This window comes from Neoarius graeffei, chromosome 26 (genome assembly GCF_027579695.1).
Source record: "Neoarius graeffei isolate fNeoGra1 chromosome 26, fNeoGra1.pri, whole genome shotgun sequence".
In the NCBI taxonomy this organism is placed as follows: domain Eukaryota; kingdom Metazoa; phylum Chordata; class Actinopteri; order Siluriformes; family Ariidae; genus Neoarius; species Neoarius graeffei.
The window spans coordinates 10,289,940-10,304,239 of record NC_083594.1 but is presented as its reverse complement, the minus strand read 5'-3'; the positions used below and the strand labels follow the sequence as shown (position 1 = coordinate 10,304,239).

Here is a 14,300-nt window from a genome sequence, read left to right as displayed (position 1 = left end):
AAGAACACAGATCCTACTATAGGAGAAGTGGACTGGACCTTTAAAATCTCTAACTCCCGTCTCCATGAGATGACCCAGAGCCAACGAATTGAAGAATTTTGCCATATTCAACATCTCCACTATATTGGTCATCTATGTAGAATGGACAATACTTCCCTCCTTAAACAGGTCCTATTCGATAAAAGGCGAAATTGGGGTAAAATGGAGAAAATATGGAACACTGAAAAAAGATAATTGATAAAAACATGCATGGACAAAAAGGACATCATGCAACTTATTTAAGTTGCAAGCCCCATGACCGTTCACGTGTCAAGTGGGAAAATTTGATGATGATGATGATGATGTAGCCTAGTAAACTAGACCCACCCGCCTAGCGGCCAAAAATATTTTTGCCTACGAGTGGGTCTAGCCTCGCACCATATCAACAAAACACCCCGGGCATCAAATCGTGCCCGTCAATCACAACGCAAGGTTTTTGTTTGGATTCTTTGGGCGGGCTTTTGCAGGAGTGACGACAAAGCTGCGCGACGCTGGAGAAAGCGCAACAGGAAAGATGGCTACGGCTAGTGAACAGCGCACGTTTGACTCCGCTTTGGAATCAGTTTTAGAAGAATTAGACTTGGAGTTTTCGTTGAAACATGAGCAGGAAGAGGCTCTCTGCTCATTCCTTTTCAAGAAGGACGTTTTCGCTGTTTTGCCGACCGGCTATGGTAAAAGTCTGATCTACCAGCTGGCTCCGCTCGTAGCCAAAAGGATGGGGCTAGTTTGTGCAGTACGAAGAATTAATAAACAGCTTTGAAACATTACTTTTTGATTGTTTCTTATTTTCCCGTTATTTTAAATTCAAGGGAAATTATTTCACCAAACACCACTAAATAAAAACTCTCAAAAACAGTTTAAGCAAACACTTGAAAAACACTTGAAAAAAAAATGAGTGTATGTTAAGGATGTGGTACAGACTCCAAACTTGTGGTCGTTATCTCCAAACTTCTTAATATCTAGAACCTGTTTATTAATTAATACGCATTTTGAAAAATTATTTATTTCAAGGCCTCCCCCACTGCTTTCTGTCGCTCTGACTACATCACAGTCACTGTTGCGCTGATTGGTCAGAGCGTTGGTCTATACGCACAGAGACAGTTTGAAAGACAGCGGGTTGTTCCTCCCACACCCTTCGGAAATGTCTACGACCGAGGTCAGACTAAATATTCACATTTAGTCTGACTTGCCAGGCTAATGATGATGATGAATCCATGTTTTTTTTTTTCCTGACGTCATGTCAAGAATAAACGTCTCCACAAGTCTGTACGAGTCATAATGTATTAGAACAAGCACATTAATATCAACCTGTGATTTAATTACAGACAGTACTGGACTGTCAGGGTTGCTGTTTGGGAAAATTCTGCCAATATTAGGATTTTTATGCTAGTAGCTACTCGTCTGATTCTTTCTTTGGGTTTCTTGTAATTCCTGTCCCTTTCACGACTGAAATAACAGTTTCCCAATCACACACACAAACACACGTGTGTTGTGCAAGAGCAGGTTGTGCAAAGTTTAACAAGGTGTCTGTGAGTTCGGGAATCATAATGATATTGATGAAGCGATGGAAATAAAGCACCGACAAAATCTATGCATTCGTCAGGAATAATGTAAAGTACCACGTGTAATGAAATTTCAACTACATGCACATCTCCGGTGTGAAGATATCGGCTCGGGTCTGTTTTGAGAACGGTCTATTAGTCGCTGTTACCTTGCATTCATTTCAGAGAGCTGCCTTTGTATCGTATCAAAATATCAGGGTGCTATAATCTTACACTCGTGATCGATTTCAAAAGAAAGCCCTACTGAACTGGAGTGAAGGAGTGTTCTGGTTGTCCAAACAAGTATGCAGGTCATTAAAAAAAAAGAACGCTGTATAGAACAATTGAACCTCGATTTTGTTGTACAACAGATACAAGGACATGGCAAAACCTAATGGAGCGATCCTATATTTGAAGGATCATGATATTTTCTTGTGATGAGCTTTTGCTTAAAAAAAAAAAAAGCACATAATAGCAAATAATTAATCATAGCAAACAAAAAAATTGAGCAGTTCAGTTTAAGTTTACAGCAAGAAGGTCCGGGTTCGAGCCCCGTGGCCGGCGAGGGCCTTTCTGTGTGGAGTTTGCATGTTCTCCCCGTGTCCGCATGGGTTTCCTCCGGGTGCTCCGGTTTCCCCCACAGTCCAAAGACATGCAGGTTAGGTTAACTGGTGACTCTAAATTGACCGTAGGTGTGAGTGTGAGTGTGAATGGTTGTCTGTGTCTATCACTACGTTCAGACTGCAACCTGAAACGACCCATATCCAATTTGTTGTGAAATCCGATTTTTTTGTTAGGCCGTTCACATTACCAATTATATGAGACTCGTATGCGATCTCCAATATGAACGGAAAACGACCCAAAAGTGTCCCGCATGCGCAAATTGACACGTAATAAGCACATCTACGTAATACGTAAACAAAAAAAAAGCGCACTCTTCAAGTTTGCAAGTAAAGCATGGAGATGAGGCGAGACCTGGTGATGTGGTTTTTGTGGCGGCGGCGGAACTCACACAATAATCTGATTAATGTGGGCAGCAGACTAATGAGACCGAAGGTGTCAAATTACTGGAAATTTCCAGAACAATCTTATAATCTTGTAATACAGGATGGTTTAAGTTATAAATCAGTTATAGAAACTGTTTTATTTAATCAGGCTAACAGATCAACATCCAGGTCCCTACCAAATCCACCATTAGCTTGATCAATTCTATAAAAGTCTATTTAAATTCTGAAAACTGTACAAATGTTGTTGCTTTCCACCAAAGAGGCGGGATTAGCCAACGCAGAATAGTGACGTTTGTCTCTTGTTGATGACGTGTAGGTCGCATGAATGCGACCTGTCCGGTCAGACTGCAGTCGCATGTGAAAATAACGGATATGCATCGGAATTAGGACCACATATCCAAGCGGCCTGGGTTGCATGTGAAAAAATCCGATCTGTGTCGTTCAGATTGTCAATAACAAATCGGATACAGGTCGCATATGGGTCGTTTCAGGGTGCAGTCTGAACGTAGTCTAAGTGTCAGCCCTGTGATGACCTGGCGACTTGTCCAGGGTGTACCCCCCCCCGCCTTTCGCCCGTAGTCAGCTGGGATAGGCTCCAGCTTGCCCGCGACCCTGTAGAACAGGATAAAGCGGCTAGAGATAATGAGATGAGATGGTATCAATGTAGCCGCTTGACAGACCTGAGCCGACTACGGGGCTTGAACCCAGAACCTTCTTGCTGTGAAGCCGCCCTGCATATCGTCTCATCTCATTATCTGTAGCCACTTTATCCTGTTCTACAGGGTCGCAGGCAAGCTGGAGCCTATCCCAGCTGACTACGGGCGAAAGGCGGGGTACACCCTGGACAAGTCGCCAGGTCATCACAGGGCTGACACATAGACACAGACAACCATTCACACTCACATTCACACCTACGGTCAATTTAGAGTCACCAGTTAACCTAACCTGCATGTCTTTGGACTGTGGGGGAAACCGGAGCACCCGGAGGAAACCCATGCGGACACGGGGAGAACATGCAAACTCCACACATAAAGGCCCTCGCCGGCCCCGGGGCTCGAACCCAGGACCTTCTTGCTGTGAGGCGACAGCGCTAACCACTACACCACCCTGCATATCGTGTATCGTGGAAATATATTGAAGTATCGTGACAGTATCGTCCAAGACGAAGAATTATTCTGTGCGTATTTGTCCTCTATATTATTACTACTAGTTGTTTGTTTTTCCTTTTTGAGCATGTTTACCTTCTTCGCCCCGCACTTGGCGAACTCCCGGGCCAGGTGGCGACCGATGCCGCGTCCTCCCCCGGTAATGAGCACCACAGCCCCGGACAGATCTCTGCGTTTGCCCGGGATCAAGACGCGCACGAGCGCTTTGACGGTGCAGCACAGGATCTGAAGAGGCAGCAGCAGCACGGAGCACAGCGTCCTCCGGTCCATGTCCGGTCCGGTCCGGTTCGGCTCGGCTCAGTTCAGTTTAGTGGTGCGCGTGCGGTGCGGTGCTGTGCGTGCAAGCCTTCCCAGTCAGCCCTTCTCGAAGAACCTCTTGGTTCTCTTTAGACCCAAAAGAAACTATCTTCTCTCTCTCTCTCTCTCTCTCTCTGTGTCTCTCTCTGTGTCTCTCTCTCTCCTCTTGCTCTTATTCCACTTTGACCTTTAGTGCTGACGCTTTGCACGCGCGTTCTCGCTTCTTTTATTTGTTTGTGAACCGTCCGCGCGCCTCATTCCGCGAGCACGCGCAAAAACAAACTTACAGAAATGACTGGGGAGCTTGTTGCGCGCGCGCCGCTGAGTGATTGACGGAGTCGCCTCGCGCTGCGCTGCGCGAGACTTCCAGCTCGAGCTCCAGCAGGGACTGTTGTTTTTTTTTTTTTTAAAGTGACCGTTAATCCTGATTGACAGCTCGCGGGCTGAGACAGAACTTCGTCGCCGTCCTCATCCTCATCCTCATCTTCATCCTCATCCTCAAAAAGCCGATATATATATATGTGTGTGTGTGTGTGTGTGTGTGTGTACCTGCTGCGCGAGCGCTCGCCGCGAGAGGACTGCAGGTGCTCACTCAGCAGCAGGAATGTTGTCACGCTCGAGCTTGTTTTCGCGTGCTCAGAGTCTCCGCCCCCCTCACGAGCCGCAGCGTTCGGTCAGCTCGCGGCAGCCTTTCCACACAGCGGGTCACGTGCCTGTGTCTCTCGTGCCCTTTTGCATGGAAAGCGTCAGTGATGTTGGGATAAATAAATAAATAAAAAGTGCAGCGTCTCTGAAGGTCTTGTGTTCTATCCCAACATGGCTGAACAGGTTTGTTGTCGTGTCAAGTGTGACTGAAGAGCAGCACAGAGTGACTCTTCTAACCGGTTGGACAAGAAGTTTCCTGTCGAAGCCCGTTTCTGGCACTTGGGGGAAAAAAAAAAAAAAAGTCACATCTTATAGTGGTTTAGCGCTGTCGCCTTACAGCAAGAAGGTCCTGGGTTCGAGCCCCGTGGCCGGCAAGGGCCTTTCTGTGCGGAGTTTGCGTGTTCTCCCCGTGTCCGCGTGGGTTTCATGTCAGCCCTGACTTGTCCAGGGTGTACCCCGCCTTTCTCCCGTAGTCAGCTGGGATAGGCTCCAGCTTGCCTGCGACCCTGTAGAACAGGATAAAGCGGCTAGAGATAATATGTCATAATAATGACTTACAGTGGTGTAGTGTTTAGCGCTGTCGCCTCCAAGGCCTCTGCATGCTCTTGCGACAAGGCTTTCGCAGACAGCTTTTCGCAGACAGTTGTAATTTATCGTTGAGCAGGGAGTAATAGGCGTGCGCGATGTTATTCACCGCCACAACGCAAGGGGGCGCAAAGTCGCTAGGAGTAGTTAGTGGAGTGTTTATCCTCCGGTTACTTATAATGACTAGAACTTTTTTTTTTTTATAATGACTAGAACTGGAGTCGTATAGATGTACGTACTTCCTCACTTCCTCAACCGCTCTTCGTGCTGCTCCATCTTCGCTCGTGTTTTTAAAAATGGCGGTCGTGAAAACAAAACAAACCGGGAAAGTAGGGAAGCGGAAGTGCGTGTAAAGCAGATGTAGAGTGGACCAATCAGAGCCCTCTTGTCTGCGAGGCTTCTGCGGTGGTCACAATTTTTGGGAGGTACGCACAGAGCGTCTGCGAAGGTGGGGGGCTGCGCAGATGCTATCTGCGACGCCGTCTGCGAGGACTGGGTTGTCAGCATAAATTGGCCTTCACAGTGAGAAGGTCCGGGTTCGAGCCCAGTGGCCGGCGAGGGCCTTTCTGTGCGGAGTTTGCATGTTCTCCCCATGTCTGCGTGGGTTTCCTCCGGGTCCACAGTCCAAAAACATGCAGATTAGGTTAATTGGTGGCTCTAAATTGACCGTAGGTGTGAATGGTTGTTTGTTTCTATGTGTCAGCCCTGTGATGACTTGGCGACTTGTCCAGGGTGTTCTCGCCCATAGTCAGCTGGGACAGGATAAGAAGAAACCTTTATTTGTCACAGGTACACTTCAAGTACAGTGAAATTCATCCTCTGTATTTAATCCATCTGAAGCAGTGAACACATGCACACACACCCAGAGCAGTGGGCAGCCACACCAGATCGCCTGGGGAACAGTCAGGGGTTCGGTACCTTGCTCAAGGGCACCTCAGCCCAAGGCCACCCCACGTCAACCTAACTGCATGTCTTTGGATTGTGGGGGAAACCGGAGCACCCGGAGGAAACCCACGCAGACATGGGGAGAACATGCAAACTCCCCATCAGCCACTGGGCTTGAACCCAGAACCTTCTTGCTGTGAGGTGACAGTGCTAACCACTATGCTGCCAATTAGCCTGATTGGATATCCATCCATTATCTGTAGCCACTTTATCCTGTACAGGGCCGCTGGGGTCGAACCCGGAACCTTCTTGCTGTGAGGCGACTGTGCTAACCACTACACCACCGTGCCGCCACAGCTACAGATAATGGATGGATGGAATAATGACTTACTATTTCATAATGAGAAGATTTCCTCATAATTATGACTCATGAGCAAGTCATAATTATAAGAAACTAAGTCCTGATGACATGCTATGTCATAATAATGAAATATGAGACATTCTGACTTCGCAAGTCATTATTATGAGACAAGTTCTAATTATGAGAAACTATCTCCTATTTCATTAAGAGATGTCATTATGAGATGAAACGCTTTCTCATATTTTATGATTGAGATAGTAAGTCATAATTGTGAGCCGTACGAGGCAGTAAGTCATTCTGAATTATTATCTCATAATAATGAAATATGAGAAAAGTATCTCATTATTATGACTTAGCAAGTCATACTTATGAGATACGAAGTCACTATTATGATCAGATCTCGTTATTATGTGACAGCAGGTCATAGTTATTGGAAACTTTCTCATATTTCATTATGAGAGTATGTAATAATTATGAGATAATAAGTCAGAATTTTGAGATAATAAGTCACCATGAGATACTAAGTTATAATTACGAGATACTTTTTTCATATTTCATTATTATGAGATAGCAAGTCATAATTATGAGCCATTACAGTAAGTCATTATTATGAGACAGTAAGTCATTCTGAGATGTTATCTCATAATAATGGAATATGAGAAAAGTATCTCATAATTATGACTGAGCAAGTTGTACTTATTAGATACTAATTCATTATTATGATCAGATCTCATTATTATGTGACAGCAAGTCATAATTCTGGGGAACTTTCTCATAATATGAGAGTAAGTCATAATTATGAGATAATGAGTCGGAATTTTGAGATAATAAGTCACGATGAGATACTAAGTTATAATTCTGAGATACTTTTTCATATTTCATTATGATGAGATAGCAAGTCATAATTATGAGAAAGTTTCTCATATCTCGTTATGAGAGTAAGTCATAATTATGAGATAATAAGTAATGAGATGCTAAGTCACAATTATGAGATACTTTCTCATAGTTCATTATGAGAATAAGTCATAATCATGAGATAATAAGTCATGATGAGATGCTAAGTCATAATTACGAGATACTTTCTTATAATTCATTATTATGAGATAGCAAGTCATAATTATGACAGTCATTATTATGATAGGATCTCATTAATATAAAAAAAGACAATGAAGTCATATAAGTCATAATTATGAGAAACCGTTTGATTATTATGGTGGCAGAAACAGGCTTCCGTAGTTTTCACTTGAGCAAAAAAAGTGTATGAAGTTACACAACACAACCTACAAGTCATAAAAAGACAGAATGCAAATATTCACATTATATGAGAAAAGGTATCATTGTATAATTTAAATAATTGACATTAATAGTGTTTATGTTTACAAAACCTAAAATGGCTGAACACCCCTGTGTCCAGGCGGGGCGTAGCCAGAACTTTTACAGCAGGGTGGCCAGGTTCGACCTCATGACTTTACTGGGGTGGAAACTTGGCTGAGGTAAACTACTCATCAGCATCCACAGAAAATGACATAACGTGGCTCCCCTGATCTGTGTACGACCTGACTAGGATCCCCATCAGATTTAAAAGGAGCATAGCTTAGCTACAAAAAACGTCATAGCTAACATCTTATGACGTATGCTAACATTAAGAATTCATTAGCTAACGGAACCTAATAATGAACCAACTAAAGCAAAATTAAATTACCGGGTACCATTAGCTATGAGATAATTAGTTGATTAATGATTTAATGTTATGCCTCCAAATACGGAACATGATTAATTCATGCAAAACAAAGTTTATGAGTACGCAAAGGTTTACTCACCTGTTTGTCTGTTGTGGTCTCTGAGGCCAAGGATCTTATATGTTAGCTAGCTAAACTTGCTTTTTCCTCTGTGATATTACACTCCTCATCATGATAATGATGAATCGTCCTGACAACGAACCTTCAAATTCTTTAAAGATGGGGTTTTATTATCCTACATGATCAACAATATGACTGTGCCCACTGTATTTATTTTTAAAAAAAAATTCCACATGAACGTCCAACTGTTGTTGTAGTTCTTACTTTGGAAGCCAATATTTTCCAAAATGGCTCAAATGAACAATGTGACACCTTCAGTGATGCTGAAGTTTCTTAATGTTGCTGAACATATAAAAGTCTGGTTAGCGGGAGATGCTAGATTGTAGAGACAGCACAAATTTAGTTGTATGAAGTCTTTTCTTAGTTTCCTAGCTTAAATTAATTAAAGTTGGTTGGCTAGCTAACATTAGTAACATTAGCCAAAGCATAAACTTGTAGTTTGACTACAAGTTTAGCAACTTGTAATTCCTGATCTCTAACCAGGAAAAAAAAACCCAAAATAAGTTCTCCTTAAAGTTGAAATTCCTACTTGTCAACTTGGGGTAGTCTTCTCAACAATGAGTTCCTTCCCAGTTTCTGGGATGACGTGAAATTAACATGGCTGTTGATGGCAGAGCGTCAGAAGTAAATAACGTAGCACTTCATACCAATACATAGTGTTGTTTTAACAGGAAAATATACATCAATCATCAGTTAGCTGAGTACCTTGCTGCGAACAAGACAAACATTTGTATGTTGAATATGCCGAGGTCCAAAAATGACATCATTCCAACCTGCGAATGACTACTTACATGGCACGCTAGCTAGCATGCTAACTTAGTTGGTGAGATAGCTAACATTAACGTTAGGTGAAAAATCGCTCGTGAAAACAAATTGTGTGATATTTGGTAAAAGGATTGTTGTTACTCCATTTCATGATTACATTTCGAAGTTTTCTTACGTAAAACGTGTAGGCCAGGTAGCATTAGCTTAATTATATTATACTCTATGTATATTGTAAAAGAACAGTTTAAGGACTTTAAAATGACTTTGTTTATCCAGTGTGGGGCTTTATATCAATGGTCCGCAACACTGGAGGCTGATATACTGTTTTACGATAAGTATGGAGGTGATTATAGAAAATTGTGCACACTGATTGGTCAAGAAATTCAAACTATTTCTTGATAATCACTTCGATTGACTCAGCAAAATGGCGGCCAATCGCGTCATCACTGTAAGTACGTGAGGAAGAATTACAAATGATGAAAGAAAATGCTGTTCCTAAAAGCACTAAAGATGCTACAAAGTTTGGTCTAAAAGTATTCAAAGGGAAGGTGGGATTGTGATTTATTTTATCGATTTCAAAACAAAGTATTTTATGTGAATCGGCGTAGCTAAGTGACACAAGTCTGCGGCACGCCGTTATGACATTTTTATGCTGCATTTGAAGCTTGAAATAATTTATTTTTGAATTAATCACCTGTGCATTTATACTAAAACAATTATCTGCCTCAGGCTCAGTGAATATCGGGAATTATTATACATACAGGACACTTTTTTGATGGAATAAAAACACGTGTTCTATTTCCGTCTGGTGGGTTTTATTCATTTGGCTTGATAGCATGCAATATTGTTAGCATATCGCTTATCCTATGTGTATTACATCACTCTAGCCAATGGAGAATGAGCGTTGAATATGGTTTACAATATTGCAAGACAACATGATGTCACATGTCAGAAACGTACTGTAAAACCTCCGCACTCGTGAGTGACTGTGACAATTTGTAAACAAACATGGCCGCCAGGTTTGCGTCATTAAATATGGAAGATTTTGAGAGAATTTTGAAAGAGAAAGATGCGTTTAACACCCAAAAGAAATGTGTATATAATAATAATAATAATAATAATAATAATAATATTGGCTGGCTTTTTTTGTGTGGTATAACTCGTCTTCAACTTGTTCGATATCATGCTAGCCGAATGGAATATATCGGATATACCACTCAACGCCAGCCAATATTATTTAAATCATAGCCTCGACTTCATTTCGGTTATTATTCACCGATATTCATGTTGCCTTCGATGAATAATTGCTAAATAGTCTTACGATAAATTATTAACCACTAGGAGTCAGTGTAGAGATTTAAGAACATTGTTGTATGAGCGAAGAAGACAATGTTCTTCCAAAGTAAGCCTTTAATGGTGTCGATCAGTTTATCGTAGTCAAAGAAAAAGATGCGAAATGAAGTAAGGAACTCTCATGACTTCAAAGATTAGCTGAAGTTTTGAAAGTGAATCTAAAAATGTGAACCGATTATACACGTATTTCAATTTCAAATGTTTAATCGGACATCCTCCAGTGAGAGAACTGGATTTAAGAGTGCTTATTTGCAAAGCATGAACTTCAATTGCAAATGTTATGATACACATAACGTACAAATTCAGATTTTTGCATTTCATAGCATGATTGTAACTCCATCAACCCCAATCCTGCTTTAACACTCCTGCTCCTGTGTATTCACCATGACACACTCATCAGTTTTCACTAAAGCCAGGCCAAAATAATCCTGTAAAAAGGTGTTGAAGGCTGTAATAACACGGCCCTGAGCGCTGGGATAACACTGACTGGCTGTGTGTCACTGACAGGCTTGTTATTGAATGTTGTCGAGTGTTCCTGGGTATGTTGCGTATGTCACTATTAGATACTTTTCTCCAAAATCCTCAGCCAGCATGAAGATAAGCCCCACCAAAGCCTGCGGGTCTGGGTGAAAAGCACGATTTCCTCTGGCTGCCGAAGCCCCAGAACACGGGGACCTTTGTAAATACCTCTTAAACCTCCCAGACTGTAAATCCAGGAGCCAGCGCAGAGATTCCAGTCTGTGATTTTTGGCCCTGGCTCTCAGCTTTTACTGGGGAAAGCTGAATGGAGGACTGCTCGAACTGGAACAACCGCACAATGGGCGCTTTGTACCGGCATGAGCTTCTTAGTAATGGCCCAGAGCCTCTCTGGAAAGGCTAAATGGTTGTCTAGTTCTGGAAAATGTGTCACGGTGAAATGTGCCTCACTGCAGATCTGCCTCTGGAGCGCCTTTTTCGGCAGCAAAGAAGCTCATGAATTTGATATTGCACGAATAAAAAATAAAAGGAGATAAATTTGGGATAAGTTTTAACATGTCAAAGACCTCGAGCAGTAAATGTTTCGGGTTGCCAGATCTGCGTTGCAAAACCTTTAATTGTTGATGAACCAAAACCAGAAGGTGTCAAAAATCATGTGATCATTTTGCTTTTATTTATTTTATTTATTGGCTCACCTTTAGTGTTGATTACAGTATGCATTCACCATGGCATTGTTTCAAGAACTTTATGTAATGTCACACCATTTATTTCCATCCAGATTTGGATTAATTTTTCACCGAGATCTTGTCTTGATGATGGGAGAGTCGAACCACTCCATAAATTCTTCTCCAGCGTCCCAAAGACTTCCAATGAGGTTAAGGTCGGGACTCTGTTGTGGCCAATTCATGTATGGAAATGATTCCTCATGCTCCCTGAGTCACTCTTTCACAATCTGAGCCCTAATCTTATCCCCGTTCCATCAGAAAAGAAAAAAAAATCCATTGATTTGATGATAACCTGGTCATTCAGTCCATTCAGGTTGTCAGTTGCCATCATTTTATTGCCCCACAATGTTGCTGAGCCTTGACCTGACCAACTGAAGCAACCCCAGATCTTAACACTGCCTCCAGAGGCTTGTACAGTGGACACTATGTATGATGGGTGCATCGCTTCATGTGCTTCCCTTCTTGCCCTGACACGCCCATCACTCAGGAATAGGGTCAATCTGAAGTTATCAAACCACATGACCTTGTTCCATTGCTCCAGAGTCCAATCTTTAGCACATTGAAGCCTTTTCTCCTGATTAGTCTCACTAACAAGTGGTTTTCTTTTGGACACACAGCTGTTTAGTCCCAATCCTCCGAGTTCTCCTTAAATTGTGCATGTGGAAATGCTCATACTTTTACTATTAAACATAGCTGTGAGTTTTTACTGTTGATTTTTTTATTATTTGAATTCACCAAGTGTTTTAGTGATCTCTGATCATGGTCAGTCAAGATTTTTTTTTTTTTCCTGACCACATTTCTTTCGCAAAGTTGACAGCTCTCCACTCTCATTCCAGGTTTTAATAATGCTTTGGACAGTAACATCTTTTCGACGATCACAGGATACGAGTCCTGACATACCTTCTTAAGTGTCTAGAAACCAAATAAAATGATAAATATGCCATTGGTGGTGACTGTCCATGACTAGCGATGATAGGATGGACAGAAACACAGATGGGCCGTGAGGCCTGCACCAGAGCAACAGAGTTGCCTGCACCAGTGGCACAAATGGCCCAGCCAAACCGCTACGGAATGTCTGGCCTCGTGAGCTCTTGTATACTATTCTCCTCTCCTAACGAAGCACCTTGCACAGTAAGGTAAGACAAACAACGTCGTGCCCCCATCGTATTGTCTCTCCGAACCTCCAGACCTGATGCCAAGTGGTGCACAAAAGTGCCACAGACCTGACGGGTATGGAAGTTGCCCCGCAGTGACAACTGACTTGCCGAGTGATGCCATCTGTTGGCCATCTGAGTGGCTCTTCCGCATGCCATCTGGTGGTGTACCATTGACCCTGTTGGGTTCATCTGCCACAGTGCACCAAAGAGTGCCCTACTGCCAGCACCTTATTGGTGATGTACTATTTAACCCATAGCTGGAACCCAGGCAGGTGCTACCACTCCAGGTCAGAGCGGACCTGGGAGCAATGGTGATTAAGGGGTAACTTCACTTTCCCCAATACTCAAGTCCTCCCGGACCTGAGACTCACCATCGGTTGCAGTTTAAAATCATACCCAGGACTACCCAGGATAAAAATATAAAACTCTACAGCAAGATTTGACATTCTGGAAATAAAATAACTTACTAAAATAAAGACCTAATTAGCATATCAAAAGAACTAAAATCAATATATATTTTTTTAATTAAAAAAATAAAACTGATGGAAGTTGTGAGTTTAAAAATATTAAAATAAACAGAAATTAAATGTACAACTATTGACTAATAACTATTTGGTACCAGACCATAAAGTTTCAAATTATTCTAACCCACTGATGAGGGTTAAAATAGAAAAAAAGCTAAACTTCCTATGTTTGTTCGAAATGAATCTGTACCAGGGCGGCACGGTGGTGTAGTGGTTAGTGCTGTCGCCTCACAGCAAGAAGGTCCGGGTTCGAGCCCCGTGGCCGGTGAGGGCCTTTCTGTGCGGAGTTTGCATGTTCTCCCCGTGTCCGCATGGGTTTCCTCCGGGTGCTCCGGTTTCCCCCACAGTCCAAAGACATGCAGGTTAGGTTAACTGGTGACTCTAAATTGACTGTAGGTGTGAATGTGAGTGTGAATGGTTGTCTGTGTCTATGTGTCAGCCCTGTGATGACCTGGCGACTTGTCCAGGGTGTACCCCGCCTTTCGCCCGTAGTCAGCTGGGATAGGCTCCAGCTTGCCTGCGACCCTGTAGAAGGATAAAGCAGCTACAGATAATGAGATGAGAGATGAGAATCTGTACCATCATCCAGTCCTTTGAGGTGGCTCCTGTACTCATACTGTCTATATTTCTATTATGAATACAAATAATAATAACAATTATCCCAATGTATGCGTTGGGAAAATCCACAGCAAGTCAAAAGTAATCCAGTTCTGCAGAAAAACACTGGACCTGGCAACGTTCCCCTTGAGTGTATCCGCTGAAGCGTTTGTCCTTCATCAGTTAGCGTGTCACTGCCATCTACAGATCAACAGTGAAAAGTTCAGCATGTTAAATCAAGCACAGTTTATTCTTTCTTCTTATATACTAAGCGGAAAACATTGCACAGCAGCACAGATCTAAAAGCTTCAGCATAA

At 42.5% G+C, this 14,300-nt stretch overlaps 1 protein-coding gene across 2 annotated transcripts in view; it reads right to left on the bottom strand.

The window, feature by feature from the left end:
- Positions 1 to 4,930, bottom strand: part of dhrs3b (dehydrogenase/reductase (SDR family) member 3b) — a 50,535-nt gene extending 45,605 nt beyond the window's left edge. The window contains exon 1 of one of the 2 annotated variants that reach the window (XM_060910833.1): positions 3,829 to 4,930. In XM_060910833.1, the coding sequence (XP_060766816.1) occupies positions 3,829 to 4,023 (195 nt within the window). In that variant the 5' untranslated portion in view covers positions 4,024 to 4,930. The remainder of the gene's footprint in view (positions 1 to 3,828) is intronic. The other variant, XM_060910834.1, reaches the window with a different exon arrangement.
- Positions 4,931 to 14,300: the final 9,370 nt, after the last annotated feature.